Raw genomic sequence first — 23,678 nt, forward strand, 5'->3', positions numbered from 1 at the left:
TGTATAGAAAAAAATTGGGAATGTTATCACAGATAAATCTTGGGATAAAACTTTGGAACAGTATTCTGAGTGTATAGAAAAAAATTGGGAATGTTATCACAGATAAATCTTGGGATAAAACTTTGGAACAGTATTCTGAGTGTATAGAAAAAAATTGGGAATGTTATCACAGATAAATCTTGGGATAAAACTTTGGAACAGTATTCTGAGTGTATAGAAAAAAATTGGGAATGTTATCACAGATAAATCTTGGGATAAAACTTTGGAACAGTATTCTGAGTGTATAGAAAAAAATTGGGAATGTTATCACAGATAAATCTTGGGATAAAACTATGGAACAGTATTCTGAGTGTATAGAAAAAAATTGGGAATGTTATCACAGATAAATCTTGGGATAAAACTTTGGAACAGTATTCTGAGTGTATAGAAAAAAATTGGGAATGTTATCACAGATAAATCTTGGGATAAAACTTTGGAACAGTATTCTGAGTGTATAGAAAAAAATTGGGAATGTTATCACAGATAAATCTTGGGATAAAACTTTGGAACAGTATTCTGAGTGTATAGAAAAAAATTGGGAATGTTATCACAGATAAATCTTGGGATAAAACTTTGGAACAGTATTCTGAGTGTATAGAAAAAAATTGGGAATGTTATCACAGATAAAAAAAAAGAGGTCGATAGCGATCCGTTGGTACGTATAGTCTCAAGTCATGCATCTTTCCAGTTCAAAGTTTCCAGAATAAAAATTGATCAGCAACAAGTCCGATGATGCTAATATGTGGTTCCTTTTATAGTTATCAAAGAGATCAAAAGTGTGGACGCTTCCAAAACAGCTTCCTACCAAGGCAAGTTTTCCTAACCATGATAACATGTTACAAAGCAATCTCTCACAGCCTGACAGAGATTGGTAACAGGATGAAGAGGAGATATACAGTATCAAGATAATAACAGCTTGATTTCTAAGATGGAAATCAGGTCAGAGTTCGAACGATGACCCTGGCCCTTTTTTAGGCCTGGAAGGCACTTGTAAAGAAAAGTCCGTGTTGTCTTCCCATATTCGAGATGTTCTTGTTCATTGGGTACTGATGTGTTTTGGCATATGTTCCAGGTCCAGGTACTCTCTGTTGGCAGAGAAAAGCAAAGTTTAAAGGTCATTCAATAAGGTAAAAGGTCAACGTTAGATACATTTCTGAGGTAATACTTCTGACATGACGATGAAAAACCAGGTATTTCAATTAACCAGTTTGTCGAAATATAACATAGATGTTAATACATTTTGATACAATAATATATACAGCCTTAATTGAGTTAATATTAGAATTGGTATTTGATATTTAACCAAACTATCGTTTTGTTAACAATAGCTAACAATATCTGTAAACATCACAATACTTGTACAATCATTTCTTCTCCATAATCGAATATTTTCAAAATCTATTTTTCTTTAACAATAAATTTATCTAGCATTTAAGATGAAGTGTACGTAAGAATTATTGGCATCTAACGAAATGCTCATACATAAATAATCAAAATCTTTTGATAACATTTTTAAATATCTCCGAAGAAAAAAATACGGCACTGAAATGTAAAAGTTAAAGTAATCAAAAGATGAATCGGATTAAAAATTGAATTTACTGATACATGATAAATGATGGATTGAATAAATCTATAATCTGATCTCCTGAAGTATGGTATTAAACACCTGTTTTATGTAATACAAAAGGTAGTGAAACACGTAAGGTATTTTGATTTGATACTAACTTTACTACATGGTGTAATGTATAACGAGTATATGACACAGTATTCCAGGTACAGTGATAATACTACAGAGCTAGCTTCTACAAAGTAGGGTATTTATTGCATTTTAAACGATACTGAAATATAGAAAGATTTTCCGATTAGGATTGTTAAAAAGGATAGACAGAAATCGAGAGGGAGAGGCAGAAACCTATACTGGTCAGAAGGTAGAAAGGTACAGGCTGAACTGTCACACAACCATTCATATAAATAACATTATGTTTTTCAATACTAAGAAAAAGCTAACAACAGAGTCTTTACTACCTTGAAATGGTACCGAGGTATTTCAAAATCTCACATAATAAACTTTCAATTGTTCTGATGTTGCGTTGTCTAAAAAAACAACGTCAAGACAGAGACGTATGTAACATCTCTGGTCAAGATCAATATTTTGAGAGCCAAGCGTATAAGAAATGTAATTCTGAAATTTGTAACATGAACACCGGGTAAGATATTCTTGATTTGATCGTTACCAAAGTAGTAAATAACTTTTGTAAAATGATATCTTTTCATGGGACTCCAATTTCGTGGTTTCTCGACAAATATCGTGACTTAGTGAATTGATACTGCTATGAAGTCTATATATGTACTTAAACTGATTATTACGTAGACACGTGAATTTGAAAGAGGACCTACGAATTCAATGAAAATAAATCCCCCACGAAAATAAATGCCTGTACAGCATGTGCGTTCAACCTTTTCATTCGGTTTATGTTTTTGTGATCATTATAAGACTGACAGTGAATACTATCAACTCCCTCCTTTCCTCCCCAGTATTCCATTTGTTACCCATTAACCAGATACATAGTTTTCAAGTTACGATGATAACATCGAGTCCCTTTTCGATAAAAGATTAATTACGTTAGTTCAGTGACTATGAGACTAAAATTAGTTTACATCTTAATTGTAAAATATGCATGCTTTAAAGGAGTTTTAAAATTCAGTTTGATTGTGAGATTGTACAGCTAAGTGAGAAAAACAGCTTTGATTCTGAGCTAACTTTAAACATAGAGCGATATGAATATTTTTTAAATATCAGTTTGAATGTTAGACTGCATGTTGGTTAGTTTAAAAGTTACTACATGACCACAATTATCTATTTTTAGGAAAACGACCTGCATGCTTTCGATGATTCTAAAATTCAGTTTAAGGTTGTGTTACAGATATATAAGCAACTAAAATACCGAAAATGACTTACATAGGCAGCACTTCCAGGTGAAATCTTTGACATATAACGATGATATGACGTCACAACTTCTAACACAGGTACAACTAACCCATTTAGATAATGTATATATTTAATGGTAAAATCTTTGTCATTTAATGACGATATGACGCCACAACTTCAAACGCTAGTACAACCGATCCATATATATTATGTACATATTTAATGGTACTTAAACGAAGATACTGAAATAAACACGAATAATGACTTAAAACCAAAGTGGTAGTAGTATTGTAGTACTTCTTATCTGATTCGTCTTAACATCTCAATATCTATAAATTTATACATATGAAAACTGAATGCGTTTCTATCACTTGAAACCTTTTTATTCTTTCATCGGTTGCAATGAATCATATCGAAAACAAATCTCTCCCTGCACAATTACGCAAATACCCAATACCTAATTAGAAAAACAGTGACATTCGGAACAATTCAGTTCAAAGCAACCCGAAGGTTTATAGACTACGAAACCGGATGTCTTCATGCCTTCCGGTCACAGGGATTTGATATAATATGCACCGTGGGTTGGGAATTCGTGCCAAGTCCCTGTGTTTCCGGATCGCAGCATATGAATAGTCTTCAGATATCCGATTTGTTCTCCAATATTGAGTCTGTATCCATTTGTTTCAAAGATTTTTTATTCTTAATGTATTAACAATGATAATTACTTTTCACCTTATAATTCAATGTTCACATCATTAAAGTTGGACCACCACCAAGCAATCAATAAACAATATGGAGACAAATATTATTTTCTTTGCCCATAATGCAGGGGTACACAATACCATACGCGAAAATGGATGCATCTCATCCCAATAGCCTAATTAAACAGCCTTTCACCAACCCACACCACGTCATTTTTGTTGACAAACAGCACATATGGAAAACAAACTTCAGCTGTCACCACGACACGGAATAATGAATAAAATGACGCAAACGTGACTAAATATAAATCTACCACTAAATGGCACTTTTATTTAATTGATGACGTCATAATCTAGGCGAATGAATATGACACTCAGTATTAGCATTTTCGTCCCATTCCCAAATGAACATCGTCAAAGTTACTAGAAGTAACACAAGATTCGGATCTAATATTCACTTATCGTCCTGTAAGGGAATATGACCTCTTAAAGATATTACACCACTGATAAGGATAATTAGCTAATAAGAATGTGACCACTGACCAATTTTTCGAACTATAAGAAAATACAATTAATACGCTCCTGCTATGACACTAAAATGTTAGATAAAAATTCTGCCAGTCTGGATTGTCTAAACCGGAAGTGGCGGGTTTAGTAAAGTCTAAATAATGGTCAGGCAGTGGTAACTTCTACATGAGTGACCACAGCAGGTTTGACCCCTCCACAGTTGTTAGATATCCCTAACCCTATAAGTAGGAATTCAGCAAAAACCGGTTCCCAGAAGCGATTGAATCGATCCAACTTGCCTTTCGCTGTGTATGCAAAATAAATGCATGGCACAAATAAAAAAAATTCACAGCTATGGAATGTAGACAAGAGCGCTTGAAAATATTCATATTATCAAATGTTTGACCTTTATACCACTTACTTCAATTCGAAAATATCAAGGTTATTTAGTAAGAAGATAAATCATTATATCTGGTTTAATACTGGAACATTTATCAACTGTGAAATATTGTCAAGCGCCCGGGAATGAAAATGTGAAGTACGAAGACTTAACAGTTCAAATGAATCGTTTGATTCAGAAATATTGTCCAATAAATGTTATGTTCATTTTTATTTTTTTTTTTCATTCATTTATATTTTCAATGAAAATCTGAACAACTAATTAAATCTTCGTAATTACGACTGTGTTGATACAATACACATTTCCTGAAGAATCCACAGAAGGCGACATTCACCGCATAACAAATTCATGGAAGATAAGCTTCCTTTTTAAAATGAAAATGAAATGTCTGAAGTGTGTCAAGATATTCAACCGTTCCATAAAGAAATAAAGGCTGATTTAAACGTGTATTGTGAAAAACAGGCGGAAATTCTGTGCCCATCTCATCGTGCTGGAAAATCTTCAGAAGAGTTCCCACACCAAATAAGTGTCCAATCTCACCAAATGTTATAACGTCTTTATCAATTGAACACATGATTTTTTTTTTTATTTGCGATGCCGTTAGATTTTAGGCAGTTTTTCTAAACATATTTGTTTACACAGATTACACAGATTACACAGATACTGTACATTGCAATAACAAGATAAAATGACAAGTTTTTTTATCGTAACTTATCAAGGACAATCAAACCTTTGGTGAGTTTGGAACACGAAATAACGCTAATCAGAACTGTTCACAGGAAACCACTCAAACTTCACTTTCCGTGTCGGGAAGCATTTTTTGTCTGTCTGTTTGTTCGTTTTTTTTTTTTTGTTTTTTGTTTTTTTTTTGTCTGTTTGTTTTTTTGTTTTGTTATTTTTCGGTACCGCGATACCTGCACCGAGAGACGCGTGTTCTAGGAAGAGCTTTGTGTTTTCGGTTACATATATGTAACGTTTTCCGTGAAATTTTACATTTCTGTGAGAAAAAAACATTTACTATTACAAGAAAATAATGTTATGAATGATCCTCAATCACTGAGCAGTGTCTGATTGTGTACATGAAAATAACTTGATATGTCATGTCGATTTCAATATACTGGTATTTAGCACACCACATGTAATAATGACGTGTCTATCACCACGAAAGTGACTACCTACCGTGTGTGAACTTGAGAATCGTGGTGTTTTTGACTTGAAGCTGGACGACACCGGATGTAGTGGCAGCTCTGGTGAATATTCATAGTTACCAGGACCGGGACCTGTTCTCTGTCATCAAAAAAGTCAAATCAAACTTTAAAACTTTATACAAAAAATCTTCTGCAAAACATTTCCATTCCCTATCAACAACAATCGGATACACATCAATCTCTACGAGACAGCTGTGTGATACAGTTAAATAGCATATGTAATTGTTTTGTTTTACCGTGTCTTTTTGTATAAAATATTGTTATCCACCTATTTTACAATCTGTAAAGTCATTTTTTTCATATGATACGAAATGAAGTTACGGAGCGTTCCGAAGATGATGCGGAACGAAATATCCAGATGTAATTTCGATAGAGTCTACAACACTTAAGTAGAGTATCTATGGTATAATTTATGTATAGCACATTCAGTTTGACCGAACACTCACCGGTTTAAATGGCATCGTTGGAAATCGTTTCGCTTGTGATTTGAACATAGAATGTCTGGAAATAATAATAATAAACATTTAAACAGAAGTTATGAAACAAAAAGTACCGGAAACCCCCGAGGTACAGTGATCTCGATTTATCGAGATCAAAACGACGAAGAAACGCAGAAAATGAATGACTGAAATAGTGACATAAAAATCGAAGGATTTTCCACTCAAGAAATTAAACGTCTGAAATATAAAAATCAAATTATCACGATAAGAGATAGTAGTAAGCCATATGTATCCGTCGTGATAAAGTAATGGTCAAGATCTGTTGTTGGTGTAAAAAAAAATGTGTATGTGTGTGTGTGTGTGTGTGTGTGTGTGTGTGTGTATCAAAGCACTCGGGTTATGTTATCAGGAATGTTTATCAACACACTCGGGTTATGTTATAAGGAAGGTTTATCAACACACTCGGGTTAAGTTATAAGGAAGGTTTATCAACACACTCGGATTAAGTCATAAGGAAGATTTATCAATACACTTGGGTTATCTATAAGGAAGGTTTATCAACACACTTGTGTTAAGTTATAAGGAAGGTTTATCAACACACTCGGGTTATGTTATAAGGAAGATTTATCAACACACTCGGGTTATGTTATAAGGAAGGTTTATCAACACACTTGGGTTATCTATAAGGAAGATTTATCAACACACTCGGGTTATCTATAAGGAAAGTTTATCAACACACTTGGGTTATGTTATAAGGAAGGTTTATCAACACACTCGGGTTATGTTATAAGGAAGATTTATCAACACACTTGGGTTATGTTATAAGGAAGATTTATCAACACACTCGGGTTATGTTATAAGGAAGGTTTATCAACACACTTGGGTTATCTATAAGGAAGGTTTATCAACACACTCGGGTTATGTTATAAGGAAGGTTTATCAACACACTTGGGTTATCTATAAGGAAGGTTTATCAACACACTTGGGTTATCTATAAGGAAGGTTTATCAACACACTTGGGTTATCTATAAGGAAGGTTTATCAACACACTCGGGTTATGTTATAAGGAAGGTTTATCAACACACTTGGGTTATCTATAAGGAAGGTTTATCAACACACTTGGGTTATCTATAAGGAAGGTTTATCAACACACTCGGGTTATGTTATAAGGAAGGTTTATCAACACACTCGGGTTATGTTATAAGGAAGGTTTATCAACACACTCGGGTTAAGTTATAAGGAAGATTTATCAACACACTCGGGTTATGTTATAAGGAAAATTTATCAACACAAGGATAATATATACTTACTTTGAGGGCTGTTTATCTACTGCTACTGTTAAATATTTGTCCATCTCGTAGGCATTTGGACTAACGTTGATGTCCTGAAACAGATATACACAAACAATGTATTACGTTACAATAGAATTAAACAGAATTTTTTTTCTGTAAAATAATTGAAATAATAGAGGTTGGATATTGTATTGTCCAGAATTATTTTGACCATCTATCAGAGAGGTTTCGTCCATAATGCTGTTTCTTTAATTTAAGAAATACCATATACTTTGTCTTCTATCACAAATACTACTACGATTTGTTTCTATTCTATACCTTGTCTTTCCGTCCGAAATTAAAATCGCGCTGTCCTCTGTCTATTGCTTTGAAATTGTAAGTCGCCGGCAGTTGTTCCAGTCTGAAACGAAAATAGATTGACGGTCTGGTTAACATGTCACAGTGATAAAATACACAGCACATAAAATGTCATTTAACGCGATAAACCTAATAAATTGAAGGAAAATAAATCTTTTAAATATGTAAATGCTCTCGAAATAAAATATCAATATAAACATTTTCAAATATTTGTATCTAAATTTAAAACTCTACAAACGATTTGAAGTCTTTCTGTGTCACATTGATCACGTGTTCACCGAGTACCTTTATTCGTAATGCTTAATAGATTTCCGATATCCTCTATTAACCGTGGTAACCTAGCACTTCACCACAAATGTAGTCAATTCCTTTATAAAAACGGACAACAGCTATATTTTACACTTTATCAACTGACCTCTTTGTGAAAGGTTGTATCTCGTAGGCCCCGGGTAGAAGTAACGCTCCCTTCCCGTGGGGATGGGCGTCGATCTTCCGACCGTCCGACTTAAATCTGTAGGTGTGTGGCCGTTTTTCTAAGTCTACTAAAAAGTCTTCGGTCTCGTATGAACCAGGCAGTGGTGTTTCCTGTAACCATGACAACCAAACATGTTTTATTGCAGTCACAGGGACCGGGAAATAATGCATATATGAAGATATCTGGCACCTCAGACCAACTAAAAATGTTTGATCTTCCAGTGTCGCTTTAAACGCGACTTTAAAAGCTTAATTTAAATACGAAAGTCAATTACCTGTCAACTAAAGTGCTTGGTTTACCGTTTCTACATAGATCAGGTGTGTTAAGGTTTCAAAACAAAAATTGAATTAAATTAATCGCTTACGTACCCGGATGTAGGTGCGCCACCATCCCTCTCGGCCAGAAATTGGTCCATCGTAGTCCTCGCTAAGTGCCTTCCGGTTCTTAACAAAGATATTTTATGTATAATGATTTGATAATAAATCAAGTGCACAGCTAAACGATCATTCCAAACGTAAATTAAACAATAAAATTTGATCGCCGGAGAACAAATTTATTGTTTTGCCGAGGGCAGAAATAGGCACGGCGCGTTTCACACCTCCGCACTCCATCCCTCCCTCCCCGTATCTCGTCCCGTTTTCCCTTGTTTATATGAAAATCGATATTTTATATAATTGTGGTGATAACCATTATACACGGAAATCTAAGATAAAGACTGTTAATGATATATTGATAAATCATATTAATTAAACGCACCAGGCGATACTGGTGCCATTGGCAAACATTAGGGGTCATAAAATGACGATCAATAACCATTGATCGAATGCATTTTGAAAATATTTGTTATATAGATATATATATATATATATATATATATATATATATTTAGAATTAGTAAATCCAAACATCATTTATACACTTCAGCCCTATCCTTAACTCCTGTCTACAGTTGTTTTAATTGGCGTTAAAATATTTTTTTTAAGAAACTTCAGTAGATGTCTTATATAAACGTTTGAATAAAATATCTAGATTAAATATTGACGTTAAACAAAAACCAGGTAAGAAATGGGTTTACAAAGTAGGCTCAGAGAATTCTTGTATCGGAAAATTAAACTAAACAGCGACTAAAGTTTGAAATTGTAACATTTTTAAAACATCCCATTTCCTTTTGGACCATCGCACCTCTCCACCAGCACTCATCCAAGTATTTAATTGTCCTAAAAACACAAACGAAATTAACAGAAAACTATCTCATGTGTTAAAAACAGTGTCTCTCGAGTCCTTCACCCGTGATCTTGAAAGTGGGTTTAGATAATTCTCATGAACCAAACTTGAGAGCCGTTAATCTGCAAGCAAGTTATAATTCAGTAGGAATTATTGGGAAAAAACTTATCCTTGTCTTAAATGAGACAGACAACGAATGGGCAATGGACGATGGACACTGCCAAGTGGCACTAAGGGACCAAGAGATGGATTACAAGAAGGGAATACTGACGAAAGTGGTGGGATAAAATATTGGGGCAACCAGGTGAAATGTGAAGTGTGTTTGGTTAAGATATCTAAATTATTCAATGTCTACAACAAGTACATGTAGATACTATCTACTACACAGGGCAGACTTTAATCACTTAAGTCCTGTCAACATTACAGATTTCTGTTTGACTAATTAAAACCGTTAAGTTGACAGGCATGTGATTTTAATGAATAAATTATACTTAGTCATTGAGTGGAATTAGCACTCCGCTGTAACGTTAAATTATACCCAGTGGTCCGTACCGGGTATTGAAAAGCTTTCATAAAAGTTTATTTCTGACTGGCTTAACACAAACGTAACCATTTGTGTAAAATTATATCGAAGTTTACAGGTAAACAAAGAGTCATGCTTCCGTGAACTGCAATGTGTATTCACATAAATAAATATAAAGTTTTGTCTTACTTAAAAAGGACTTTTTAAAACTCCCATCTCATAATACAAGTTAGATCGACTATTGTTTGACTGCAGTCAGAAAATACCTCGACTAAATCGACTCTGTTTACAGCCCTAGCGGGATATCTGAAAACTGAAACACTCGCACGATATGAATTTTTATTTTAAATGAGACGGCGATAGAAGACCTTGAAAATACATAACATTCTCTCATGTCTCGAATTTACTTGGGAAAGCTCAAAAAATTACACGACGATAGTACATGACGATTTAAAAGGCTGTATGTATTCGTGTATATATACACACGTGTAACTGTATAGAAATGTATTTAAACCCATTATCACAGACAAGGAACCCAACTGTCAAACTTTAAAAGGCCACTGGTATTACTGTTACAATACGGTATACATATACATTAAGTGTACATGTATTTTTACACGGAATCTTGTCTCCCCTAAGAAAGTAGACACCAATAAATATTAAATGAAACAATGATTAATAGGAATCAATTCATTTCCGTATCATTATTTTACCATTCTGCACTCGCTAGAAAGATAGCCGTGGTACCTACCTTCCATGGGTGTTTGTATGCAGGCGATGTTCCCTTGTCTGGCGTGAGTTTCACGGAGACCCTTTTTTGTCCCGTCAGTGTTGAGCTGGTTCGGTCCCGGCTCTCTAGTACCGGGGTAAGGGCCGTGGACCCCTTATGGACGACCATTTTAGTTCCCAATACCCTTGTGTATATATTGATATTCACGTCCTCATATCGAGTACACGTAATACTCAATATGCGTCCTTGGTGACGATCTGGTCACGTGATTCTTGAGGTATACGCCGAGTGTGATCAATAGGGATTTAAATGGCGAGGTAGTTTCTTTAATTATCTGTCCATTACTTTTGTACACACAGGGACCCGATTAGCCTTGCCACACGTGTTTCCGTCTCCCACCACGGACACTCCGGTGTTGTCTGGACGGTTCGATCAATAGACAAACAAGCGGATTTATTGTCCCACTTTCACTACAAGGTGTAAAAATGGCACTAAGCTTACCTCCTCATGCGGATTATTTATTTCATTATTTATATTCCTTTTTGCTGAAAATACACAAACCGATTATTTGATAATTTTGTTGGTGGCTTACAAGATCGACAAGAATGCTCATATGGATTGCGTTTTCGGTAAACCGTGTTCGTTACCGAGAATCATCTGATCACTCGACGCCAGTTTCACGTCTGATAGTAGCATTACGTCGTACGTTTGTAGATGCCTATGAAATTTACAACAGAGATTATTAATAAATATTGAATTGCTAATAGCGAGATTTCAAGTCTCCAGCAAGAAGGTAACGTTATAAATTCACGAAAAATGGAGGTTACTGTGTCTACAGTACAAGAAACAGAAGTAAAAATCGGCGAAGCTAGTTGAAAATATAAATGAATTAAGATTTCGGGGTATAACAACTGAATATGGCTACATTATATACGTAACGGCCGGATGAATTCTGCTTCAGCAACACACGTCAAACAAACCTTGGCCGAATCCATGAAATGTAACGCCTCCATAAATGAGAATCGAGGCACTGATAACCAAATGAAAGGTCTTGCTAATGGGCTGATGAAGAAAAGGTCGATCAGGAAATATGGTCATGACTATAACCATCAACCTGGCTCAAACCAATTTTCCATTGCCGACTCGTGATCGGAAGAGATGCTGCGGGACACTTAAATTTAAATCATTTGGTCTGTAAGTGGTCTCTTAATTACCAGACTTCCCAAAGAAAGTCGTAGTAATTTCTAAGGGTAAATATGAGGAAGAGAATAACTGCACCATGGAAGTCAGTACAACTTAGAAAGAGAAAGTTACTGTCAGCCATCAAACTAATGAAAATTCAAACCGCTTTCAACCAAACTTTCTTTTAACTTCCTCGGTTTACATTTTGACCACATCGTTTCTGTCCTCCACACAGGTAAAACTTTGTTTTCTATACAGGTAAGTTTGATCAAAAATATCTATGTCTTTCATACAGGAAAAACTTGATAAAACATCTTGATTTCAACACAGACTTGAAACACTTACTGCCCCTGTAATCTTTAACAGTAGTTGAAAGAAGTCACTTAAAGTTTTCAACACATTTGACCTATGTGACCTTGAATATGGGTCAAGGTTATTTTTTTGGCAAACTTTGTTGGGCTTCATCAAAAGCACTATCCAGCCAAATATAATGATTCTAGGCCTCCTTGTATTTTGGAATAAGTCGTTGAAAGGTTTTAACACATTTGACCTCTGTGACCTTGAATAGTGGTCAAGGTCTTTTCTTTTTGCAAACTTTGTTTGGCTTCATCAATGGATCCTTTCAGCCATACACAATGATTCTAGGCCTTTCGGTATTTCAGAAGAAGTTGTTTAAATGAAAAGTTGACGGATGCCGCACTATGGCATAAGCTCATTTGGCCCTTTGGGCCAGGTGAGCTAAAAAACAGCGACCCAGCACATAACTCAGAAGCATTTTAATCTGATGAATTCATGATATTATATATACAACATCAAATTGAGTTAAATTGAGTTATTATGTGTATGATAGAATGGTGTGAGATTCCCTAAACTGGGTAAACATTTACACTTGTGTCACACTCGCACACATTCATCTTTCAAACAAAATCATTAGCATATTCCAAACAGGATGGTATATATGTCAGGATTAGAGACTTTAATTAAACTGAAATTATTTTTGATAAAGTCACTGCAATTTGAACATGAAACTGATCTGTTATTACACTTAATCATTATACTTTCTCATCATATAACATAGGCACAAATAAGTCTCCCCAGCATACAAAACTACAGGTGGTGCACACAATGTGTGGTCTTGGTTTCACAAACTTCAGTTGGTACTCACTTCCAAAACAACAACTGGAAACAATGTCCTTAATTGTGTATCAAACATTCCCTACAAAGCCCCTCCCATGAATCCTACTATATGTTCCACCCCAAACTTTCCCTACCTAGTCACTACCCAGAACCCTCCTATACAGACCCACCTCAAATTTGCCCTAAATAGTCCCTCCCCCAAATCCTCCTGCAAAGACCTACCCCAAATTTTCCCTTCATAGCCCCTCCCCCAAATCCTCCTCTAAAGACCTACCCCAAATTTTCCCTTAATAGCCCCTCCCCCAAATCCTCCCCTAAAGACCTACCCCAAATTTTCCCTAAATAGCCCCTCCCCCAAATCCTTTCTGTAAAGACCTACCCCAAAATTTCCCTAAATCGCCCCTTCCCACAAATCCTTCTATACAGACCTATCCCAAACTTTCCCTACCTAGTCCTTACCCTACATCCTCCTATATAGACCAACCCAAACTTTCCCTAAATCTAAGCTTTCTCAAACACCCATCCCAAACCATCCTTAAAAAGTCCCCGCCCCAAAACCCTTCCCACTTATCAAAGTTACCAACCTGACTTAAACCTCCCTCACATAGATAAGTCTCTGGAATCTCCACTGTACATCATTAATCTTCTTCAGAACTGCTAGATGAACCGAAGATTTCTTCCTCATCCTTCTTTCCTTGTACATTTTCAGCTTCACTTTCACTCTCACTGCCACTATGTTCACTGCCACTTCTGGATCTTGAGCCACTACGACTTCGACTTCGGCTGCGGCTCCTACTACGGCTAGAACTACGGCTTCGACTGCGGCTGGATGACCTACTCCTACTGCGACTGCTACCTCGTGACCTGTTACTGGCCTTGTCATCCTCTGCTCCGCTTGCATCCCCTGCCTCACTGCCACTGGGGAAATCTTCTAATCCTGAAAAAAACCATTGAAACACCATTGTCAAGGGTTTTTGTGAACAAACCATAAGAGAATACTAGGTAAATAAAGATAGGGAAATCACTGCCTGTTAAAATCTAAATCACTGTTGTCCTCAGAAAAAAGACAGGAACAATAGAGTTACAATTATCACTTTAACAAGCTAACTGGATATATATCACCAGTTTTGTCTTGAAATTATCTAAACTTTGTCTTCATATTGCCTTTTATACATTTTTGTATTGATATTATTATATATGTATATTTTTTGTGGAATTACTTTTCTAGGCAATGATTGTGAAATATAAAATTTCCAAGTACAATCTTTTCTGAATTCCAGGAAGAACACTTTCAAATTAAGCATTTTTACTCCTTTATAAAGGGTCCATTATGAGTCATTGAGGGGTTAAACTTACCTGAGTTCTGCATCTCTTCCTGTTGCTCTTCTTCCTCATCCTCCTGAGCCAACTCCAACATCATCATTCGTACATCCTACAAAATGAACATTATCTATAACATCCTGCCATAATAAATGGTGATTGACTGCTGTATGTTCAAGGCCATGGATGTATAATGGACAAGTCCAATGCACTTTTTGCTCCTATGAAGTTTCATTTGAATACGGCAATTTGAATAAGACTGAGTATTGATCAAAGCAATCATACAGAGACTGAAAAAATTTGTATGTTGCTAATACAACTTTATGGGACATGATGATAAGCATATAAATTTGAAACTGATACTGAGAGACCCCTTTTCCCAAATAAACAATTAACCAGCCTAGATAAATTCTGAAGATAAAACGAACTCTTTGCTCATTGAAAGCTTTCACTGAAAGTCTGAATGTTCAAATTGAAGCAGATGTAAACCAGTTTTTGTACCTGAGCTCCAACTTCTCTCTCTGCCAGCTCCCTGTGTTTCACCACAAGCCTGGACTTGGCGACCTGGGTACCAGCTGTCTTACGTCTCTTACTCAGTCTCACCCTGTACAAAAGTTACATATAAATATATACTGTTGTATGTAATGTAATGCTTTACCTTATAGTGGCATGGAGTTTTAAGGCTGTATGCTACAAACTTACAAATTGATAAGATCTTAATTCTGGCCATTATGTTTCCAGTATGTTTGTATGCATGCCTGCTTATACTACATATCTGTAGTAAACAGAGCTCACCTATTAATAAAATAAATGAATGATATTCTGGACCTAAGTGATTAAGGGATTTCTGGTTCGTTTCATCTATTATAAGTCTCTTATGAAGTAAACCTGCTGTGTTGCTGTAGCAACCTACACTCTAGGTTTCCATAGTCTGTGTACAAGGGAGTGAACCAGCAGACCAGATGAAGAGATGGGAAGAATAACCTCTGATGAGAGGACACCAAAAAACAGGCATAACTTCAAATTTTAAAATTACCTGGTTTCCAGTTCATCATAGTATACACCATCCTCCCTGAATACGAAGAAGTAGGTTTCCTCATATCCCCGTGATAACTTGTTCTTGACATTCCAGTTGTACTGTCTGGCCAGCAGATAGTCATACCTGTAAACAGCCATGAAAAAATCAGAATATCATACACATTTTAGAAGGTTGTCTATAATGTCCTGTAAATCCACACTATAGCAATCATTTCTAGGTCTACTCCTGAACTAAATAGATCTGTAAAATACTCCTTTACTCCTACTGAAAAAAATAGGTAATAAAGATGACGACTGCCTGATGTGTAACAACCATAACTCTAGGATTTACCTACTGACTTATATTGATAATAAGAAGTCAACTTACTCTTCCTCAGGATTGTAATCAATACCCTCCTCTGCGTCTCGCTTGCGTTTTCCAAGGGTTTCCTCTGTCGGTAGGAAGTAAGCTACAAACTGTTCACCACTCTCATCTATGGCTCCTCTGTGAACAAACACACCATGGCATTTCAGTGAATCTAGCTCTTAAAAATTGATACTGGAGCTGTTTCAATGAGAGTATAAAATCACAATGAATTTCTTTAGTAATTTAAAAATTTTGGATTTCACTTTTCAGACATCTGTGGCATATCATTAATATAGGATTTTACAGTCTTTTCTGTAAATAAATAAGTAGAATTGTCTGATCCATTCTCCTCACTTCCATGTAATACAATTGTAATTACTTTAACCTGGTATATAACAGATGAAAACATCAGAACAACTATTACATTGTATTCAACATATCAATCAACAGAATGCTGAAGACAGTCAACCAGTGGTATCCTTAAACTATGATCAACAATGCTGATAAAACCAAGAGCATCAGTGAAACTGATGAAGGCTCCCAAAACACTCTGACTTTGGTGCATAAAATATTGTCTTTGAATGGCCAACATGTACTGCAAGTTTTATCTTAATTATCCTGCTTAACTTATACGATAGACACAAATTATTAGCAAAGGGCAATAACTCTGCAATTAAGGGGTTGGGTCCAGATTTGGTACACTGCACATTGATTGCCACCTTGTGATTATGTTTCACCATCCTTGCTTACCTTGTTGGCAAAGTTATGGTCCATACACAAAAGGACAGATTGACAGACTGACAAATTGGCCATATGCAATAGTTGCACCATACACTGTCACAATAACATGAAAAGCCAACATGGCATATCCAGAATTTCCAAATCGATAAATATTAATATCAAACACCCCATTTTAAGGCTGGGTGTAATAACAGTGAATCCAGTTATAGCAAGATAAATGAATATCACTCTTTTCCATTAATTTTCTTTGTATTTGCATAGGGATTTTATCTGTAGTAGTAACATTCAAATAAAGGGGAGAAAACTCCTCAACACACCTGATCATGGCTTGAGACATTTCCTCTGTTTGAGCAGGAACAGAGCCAGCCCTGGGAGCAGGATCAGAGTCGAAGATAACTTGTGCAAAGGGATGTTTCCATAACTGTAAAACAGAGGAGAGATCAAGATTATAACAAAATCATTATTATGCCTGTTGCATATGTAGATTAACACAGCTGAAGTATATCAACCACTAAAAGTTTTAAATCAAACACTCTATTTAGTATATTCATTTACTTTAATTGAAGTAAAATCTCACTCAAACTATAAGGATGTAGGTTAACTTACCATAAAGTCTGGGTACATTGGTAAAATGTCCACAGGAACCACACCTGGTTTACTGTAGTGTTTTGTAATCTGAAACAAATACAAATCAAAGGTAATAACATATACCACACAAAGTGTCAAAAATCAATTTCTCTGATATGTTGTAGAGTTAATGAACACAACCCCCCCACCCAAAAAAAAAAAAAAAAACATAGATTTTTTTTGATCACTTTGAATTTCCTCACTCCCATCCTAGACCTCACAATGTAGGTCAGTGTCATCACAGACCAGTCCTATATTTGGTTCTACTGTGTCTAACTGTAAAAAATTAGCATTGAGTTGTTTGTCTTTTAAACAATCCTCCATATATTTTAATGTTTTATACAATATTTTATCACTCTTTGTTTTCTATCTCTAGAATCACTATTTTGTAATACAAAGGTGGCAACATTTACATTAATTTTGTCTTCATCAAATACAATTTACATTAATTAGCACCTTTACCTGTACACAAAAATATACTTCATGACATTGCAGAAGTGGATCAGAGTGAAGTCTCCCTATGAAGATTTACATAGTAAACACAAATTCTATCTTTTGCAGTCTTCTATATAGCAAAGATATCACATACCGGTTCTTTGGCTTTAGCAAATGTTTTCTCAATGGCTGCAATCTGGCTATCTCGGTCCTTGTACACATCTTCATCCTTCATAATCTGTTTTATCTTGAAACCCACTCTATAATTAGATAAACCATTGGTCAGGTCACCTTAGTTTTTTCAGGAAATCGTAAGCTGACCACCTCATTTGTCAGTTCAATGGTCAACTGATATCTCACCTTTTTAAGTTGTTAGTTACCTGTCTAATCGCACAGTAATACCAGTATTCTTCTCAATGACTTTTTACAGGTATGGTTTCCAGTAAATACTTACAAGTGAAATGTTCATATAATGGTTGTAAATTATGTAGGAGTTTAAGACTTGATACAACTCTATCAAACAAGTGGCCTATAACACTGGTTTTTATGAGTGATACGTAGACTTACTTTCGTTCAGAGTTATCCGACTTCTGTGTGAATCTGTTGTATTCTGTGGAGATGTATTCTGTTTTCCGAAGCCATGACACATTCGCATTGTGATGTCTAGATCTGTAATAAGACAGACAGAATTCAAGATACCAGTCACTTTTAATGACCCTGTACACAAAGGTTTTTAAAATTTCCTTTCCTTAACAGAGATAAGGGGTGGGAGATATTAGATATATGTGCTGTATGGATGTAATGAATAACATTTTACCAAAGAGCAACAGGTGACAAAGTTTAAATATCAGTACCTTTTAGAATCAGCAGGTGTATTCAGATCTTCTTCCAAAAGTCGCTCATCTTCTGGGTCCTTGTAGTCTGTAAAACAGAATAAATGTGTCTTAATATTTCCATATCAAATATCAAAAGAGTGACATTCATAAAACTATAAATACAATGGAATCCATGTTGACTTGATGTTTTTGTCACAACTTGGATATGTACTGCTTTGCCTTTGAGAAACAATTCATTAAAATCAGTAAGAACAATGCATAAGACATGTGCAGCTATAAGTAGAACAGCAATTTTATAATTGTTTCATGTGTTATATACCAGCTGTATTAAGCCAAGTGACCTCAAAGTCAAGGTGTAAGTTTATTGAATATTGATGAAATAACTTTTCTAAAAATTTGGTTGAGTTTATTGAACAATAAGAACAAGGTTCAAATTACTTGATGTTAGACAACAAAATATAGTTGTGTTCCAGTGTTCATTATCTGCAGTTTTCATGGCCATTCGTAACACTTCATTATTCTCTCAAATCATATTTTACACTCTGATTAGAATAAATACAAATAGCCTGAACATCGTCAATCAAAAGTCAAGTTCTACTACGACATCATCACATATTATAAATCAGTCACATGTAAAGTGACAAAGATTTCTAATATTGCATAAAAAGATAATCTGAACAAAAATCCAAGAATCAGTAACAATAACTTCAAAACAAAACTAGTGATATCTTTTATGTCAATTTTCTATTTTAACTTCCTTTTATAACTATAACCAACATTAACAATAAACAATGAACATGATTTACCCGGATCTTCCTCTGAAAATTCAGAAAAATAAAAACTGTCATAGAATTGAAATATGAGATTTACAATTCAACATGCATCACACATAAATTAAATCTGCACGATATCATTGTCAGTGAGTTTATATAGACTTCTGAATATTTCATTGTATGAACATTTCTCATTATTTGATTTTCAGGTTTAAATCTAATCTGTATATTGACTAATTTGACCATTGGCTTAAAGTCTGAAATAAACTACATTTTTTTTTAAATTCAAATATTGAGCTTTTCAAATTGTTTAACTTCATCCCTACTATAGAGAAATGTTTTAACCTCCATCTTTATGTGAACAATGAACAAAGTTGATTTATGATTTAACAACTTGTGATCAAGATATAGTGAGTTCATAATATTGTGAAAACATAAACCTTTGAACAAGTAGAACATTTTATTATTTCTAGGTTTCCTTTGTCAACAGAATTAACTTGCTGACAGGATTACCTTCCCTTGCTGACTCTGCCTAGATTTCCTTAACAAATAGCTAAGTGCTCTTTACATATTTATACAAGTATGAAATTAGCCAAACAATATTTATATTCAATTAGGCCTGAGAAATTTATTTTTTTTAATCTAATAATGTTGAGCTGAAAACAAAACTGTCAACAAAATGTTTTGAATTCATATACAAACAAACAATTCAGGAAACACATAAATAACAGGTTGATACTTGCTTCTTTTTTTCTCCACTGCAAATGAAAAACTATTTTTTTCATAACAACCCTTAATTCTGGATTACACAAGCAATTTACAAGCTCATACATACATAAAAGTAATAAGAAATAATACCTTGTAACAAACATGTTTCTGATAATGTTATTGATACATAACCATTAATGTTAATAATCTAATGCAAACTTTGCATCTGCTATGGGATGACTGTTTAAGTCACATACTATGTAAATGGCTAACTGCATGTATCCTGAATTAAGTCTTTTTCTTACTGGTAGAGAACAATATTACTACAGTATCCTCAATATTGGTTTTAATTTTCAGGTGACAGTAAATATCTCTGACATTTAATATAACCTGAAATGAAAACTGAGACCGAAAGTGAAAATCGGATCATGCATTTATATAATAAAATCTTTGTTATGAAAGAAATTCTATGTCTAAATTGTGCCAACTAGCTAAGCGGAAGGAATTTACATTTCTGTTTAAGTCACAACTCTTTCTATAATTTTACGAATAATATGGTTTGATATAGTTAGAAATTCAGCATCTTGACTGGTAAACAAACCTGTTGGGTCGATTTTGTACGTGTCAGGGTTGATAAGATCAATAGTAACACCAAGGTCATGCTCTGTAAGGAGATCATACTTGTAGGTTCTTTCCAGTGATGTTGGTTTGTAATTTATAAACCTGTGAAAGTTAAAAACAGAGAAATAAAATAAAAGGTCAGCCATACATGTGATTCACTAATACAACACTTGCACTAATGTTCAACTGAATCATTTAGAAAAGTAACATTGTATTTCGCTCCAAATTTATTTTCTTTCAAAGAACTAATCTGATGGCAGCATAACAAACTCCTCTTAAATTGTATTCACTTAAAAAAATCTTCTGATCTGTGAAACAAACTGATACTGCTTCCTTTGTGTATGGTATCTTACATGGGTACTGTAAATAATCAGCTTTCTACAAACCTGTTAGTCTCAAAGGGATATGTAATAAACTTTGGATCAAACGGAATATCAGGCAATGTGTTGTTGTACTTCACTCGACACACCAATTCAGATCTGAAATAGAAAAAAAATCTTCCTTTTTTCACTATTTACTAAGCATGTAATTGACCGATATTTTGAACTATGGCAGCAGCCGGTTTATAATAAAGAAATAATTATGGTCCTACCCCTATTATGGCATTATATATATCGTAGAAGTATACATATATATACTGCGATAGGAGCATTACATATGACAATATTTGATAAAAGCGATTCCCTGTAAACAAGAACATGAAACAGCATCTTCGAAATAGGAAATGTCATAGTGAGGTAAATTCATTCGCAATAGGTTTATGCATTTAAAACACAGGGGCACGTTACAAAAACAATGTGTGTAAAATCGTATGGAACCTTTACACAAGCATACAATTAGATAACGATCAATTTGATTTTATCGTCATTAAGGAATGCCCATATGCAATAACAATAAGCTGATAAAATTCGCAAGCAGCATAGCAAATCCTACTCGAACAACACCCGGTTTATCATGATAATGGACGAAACGTTATTATTTGACAATTCACCTTCTTTCTCCAGACCCTCTCTTCCGATCTCGGTCATGCGAAGGCTTCTGAACCGTTGGTGGCATCTTTATCCACTAGTTTTTTGTGAGCAGCGATCGCATGTCACGAACCCAAACCGAAAGAAGACCGGAAGTAGTAATGTTGCACATGCGCACAGTTACTGCGTCGAGGTACAACTAATAACCGGAACGTATTGTAAAGGTGACGGAAATATAGAAAAGATTAAAAAGTTTCAGATAATGAATTACCGAAAATAACGTAGAAGTTTATACATCCTCCCTTACTGTATATTTCCGTGAAAAATATATTTTTCTACCTTACGCTATACAATAAATGGTTGTTCTGTATAAATTATCTTCCTTGCACATATTGCAAGGAACAAATCACTGATTTTACCTATTATGCCAAAATGTTAAAATTTATACAGTTCGTGTACTCAGGGACGTCACTATCTGATTTCACATCATTCAATGTACTTGAACTATAAGTATAGTTATTTCCCTAACATCAATAAATTAAGATTATTGAAATCATCTTCCTTACGTTATATACATTCGTTTATCTGAAATAATCTTGTTTACAGTAGTGCATATTTACCTGTGATAAGTATGAATTATATTTCTAATACTGTGTATCATAGAGTATAAGAGTTATCTTCATTATATAGTATATTTGCGACGAGTGCAAGTTATCTCCCTTATACAGTATCATTATCTCTTTTAGTAAGTTTTCTTGATTACATTGTATATGTACGAGTTGAAGTTATCTCATTTTAATTACCTGTTGACACTTAGAGGTGCAAGCCCTCTTTTTTTTTAGTTTATTTCTGACAAGGGTAAGTCCTCTTCTGTACTCGGTAATCCTGTGATAAATTATCTCCCTTACACAGTATACATAAAAGGAAATTTCTTAAATATATCGAAATGATTTATGTAAGCTAAAGGCATACTCTATCCACACATAACATAATTTATGTGAGTTAACTTGCCCAAATACATGGAAGGAATCCACTGATGAAAGATATCTCCATTACTTTGGTATACGCCATAACTGCATTTTGTCTTCGTCATACATTCAGTCTTTAATTCATGTCAATGATTTCCCTTACATTGTATAGATTATCTCCCTTGCACAGTACATTTGATGATTAAATTATCCTACTCGTTCAACATTATACATGTTGATGTTTTGTTATTTCTCTTATATAAAAATTATAAAAGTTATCTCCCTTACAAAGTGTATCTGATACATCAATGCAAGTTATTTACTTATATTTTATATATACTTTCAAAGTTCTTGTGTACCTTATACATGTATTTGATGCAAGTTATCTCCCCTCTGCATTTTCTGTGTTATAAATGAGTGTTTTGTCCCTTGCAGTGTGCCATTTAAATCTGAAATATGGTGTTACGAAAAAATTGCAGCCAAAACCTTTAATATGTAATATTTTCTCATTAAAGTATTAATTCTATTATAGTTCAAGGTATATCATATACACAATATTGTTAGATATTTTCATGATACAGTAAGCTGACACAATTTTCAGAAGCAAATTTATAGAAAAACAAAGAGATGTTATAGGTGCCCACCATTCCTTGATCTTTATTTGTACTTTGGATTTTTCTACTTCTTTTCTCTTCTCTTCTGCTCCAAATGATATGAAATTTGAACATTAATCCTTTGCAGAAATAGCAATAACTAGAACTGTCACCAGGATGGCCAACTAATACCCTATGCTCCCCAATCAACAATAGTTTTAGAGTGGTGTGCCAACAAGATTCCTCCTAGATGTCTTCATTTGGTCACCATTGCAACCAAATGGAAACAATTTTTAATTTTTTTCGAAAACAGTATCATTGTTTTTTTGTCATCCCCCTAAACCGTTTTATAGCAATTTTCAACTGAATCAGATAGCTTAATTTTAACCAAACAGAAGCCTTCAAAGTGTTTCCAAAGTAATGGTTTTGGAACATCTTATATGTCAAATTATAGGCTTTAGAAATGCGAAAGGGCACAACTGAATTTCAAAGGAATGTAGCATGCCAAGTTTAAGAAATATTGCTTCAGTACTTTAGATACCCTTGGCACAATATACTGG

At 34.5% G+C, this 23,678-nt stretch overlaps 2 protein-coding genes across 2 annotated transcripts; both read right to left on the bottom strand.

Moving 5' to 3' along the window:
• Positions 1 to 900: 900 nt before the first annotated feature.
• LOC132554388 (protein STPG4-like) lies at positions 901 to 10,993 on the bottom strand. The gene is made up of 8 exons (XM_060218695.1): positions 10,847 to 10,993; positions 8,717 to 8,791; positions 8,289 to 8,458; positions 7,835 to 7,916; positions 7,535 to 7,608; positions 6,231 to 6,285; positions 5,756 to 5,863; positions 901 to 1,124 (listed from the first exon to the last, which is right to left on the bottom strand). The coding sequence occupies exons 1-8, from the start codon at positions 10,991 to 10,993 to the stop codon at positions 1,011 to 1,013; spliced, it is 825 nt and encodes a 274-aa protein (XP_060074678.1). The 3' UTR covers positions 901 to 1,010.
• Positions 10,994 to 13,498: 2,505 nt separating this feature from the next.
• LOC132554368 (RNA polymerase II-associated factor 1 homolog) lies at positions 13,499 to 21,687 on the bottom strand. The gene is made up of 13 exons (XM_060218673.1): positions 21,581 to 21,687; positions 20,976 to 21,068; positions 20,570 to 20,691; positions 18,506 to 18,572; positions 18,219 to 18,320; positions 17,806 to 17,911; positions 17,196 to 17,264; positions 16,907 to 17,010; positions 15,870 to 15,986; positions 15,501 to 15,626; positions 14,966 to 15,068; positions 14,501 to 14,576; positions 13,499 to 14,081 (listed from the first exon to the last, which is right to left on the bottom strand). The coding sequence occupies exons 1-13, from the start codon at positions 21,643 to 21,645 to the stop codon at positions 13,783 to 13,785; spliced, it is 1,449 nt and encodes a 482-aa protein (XP_060074656.1). The 5' UTR covers positions 21,646 to 21,687; the 3' UTR covers positions 13,499 to 13,782.
• Positions 21,688 to 23,678: the final 1,991 nt, after the last annotated feature.

The sequence above is a fragment of the Ylistrum balloti genome, unplaced genomic scaffold, assembly GCF_031769215.1.
Source record: "Ylistrum balloti isolate Yb309-2 unplaced genomic scaffold, AGI_CSIRO_Ybal_v1 Utg370398, whole genome shotgun sequence".
Classification (NCBI taxonomy): Eukaryota; Metazoa; Mollusca; class Bivalvia; order Pectinida; family Pectinidae; genus Ylistrum; species Ylistrum balloti.

Bases quoted from the DNA above. Each gene is read 5' to 3' on its own strand.
- LOC132554388 (XM_060218695.1), bottom strand. From the start codon at position 10,993: ATGGTCGTCCATAAGGGGTCCACGGCCCTTACCCCGGTACTAGAGAGC. The intron at 8,792-10,846 runs GTAGGTACCACG...ATCTTTGTTAAG, and splicing joins CATACAAACACCCATGGAAG to AACCGGAAGGCACTTAGCGA. The intron at 7,609-7,834 runs GTATAGAATAGA...TATCTGTTTCAG, and splicing joins ATTTCGGACGGAAAGACAAG to GACATCAACGTTAGTCCAAA.
- LOC132554368 (XM_060218673.1), bottom strand. From the start codon at position 21,645: ATGCCACCAACGGTTCAGAAGCCTTCGCATGACCGAGATCGGAAGAGA. The intron at 17,011-17,195 runs GTAAGTTAACCT...TCTGTTTTACAG, and splicing joins CAATGTACCCAGACTTTATG to TTATGGAAACATCCCTTTGC. The intron at 15,987-16,906 runs GTGTGTTGAGGA...GTTTGTTCACAG, and splicing joins ATGTCTCAAGCCATGATCAG to AGGAGCCATAGATGAGAGTG.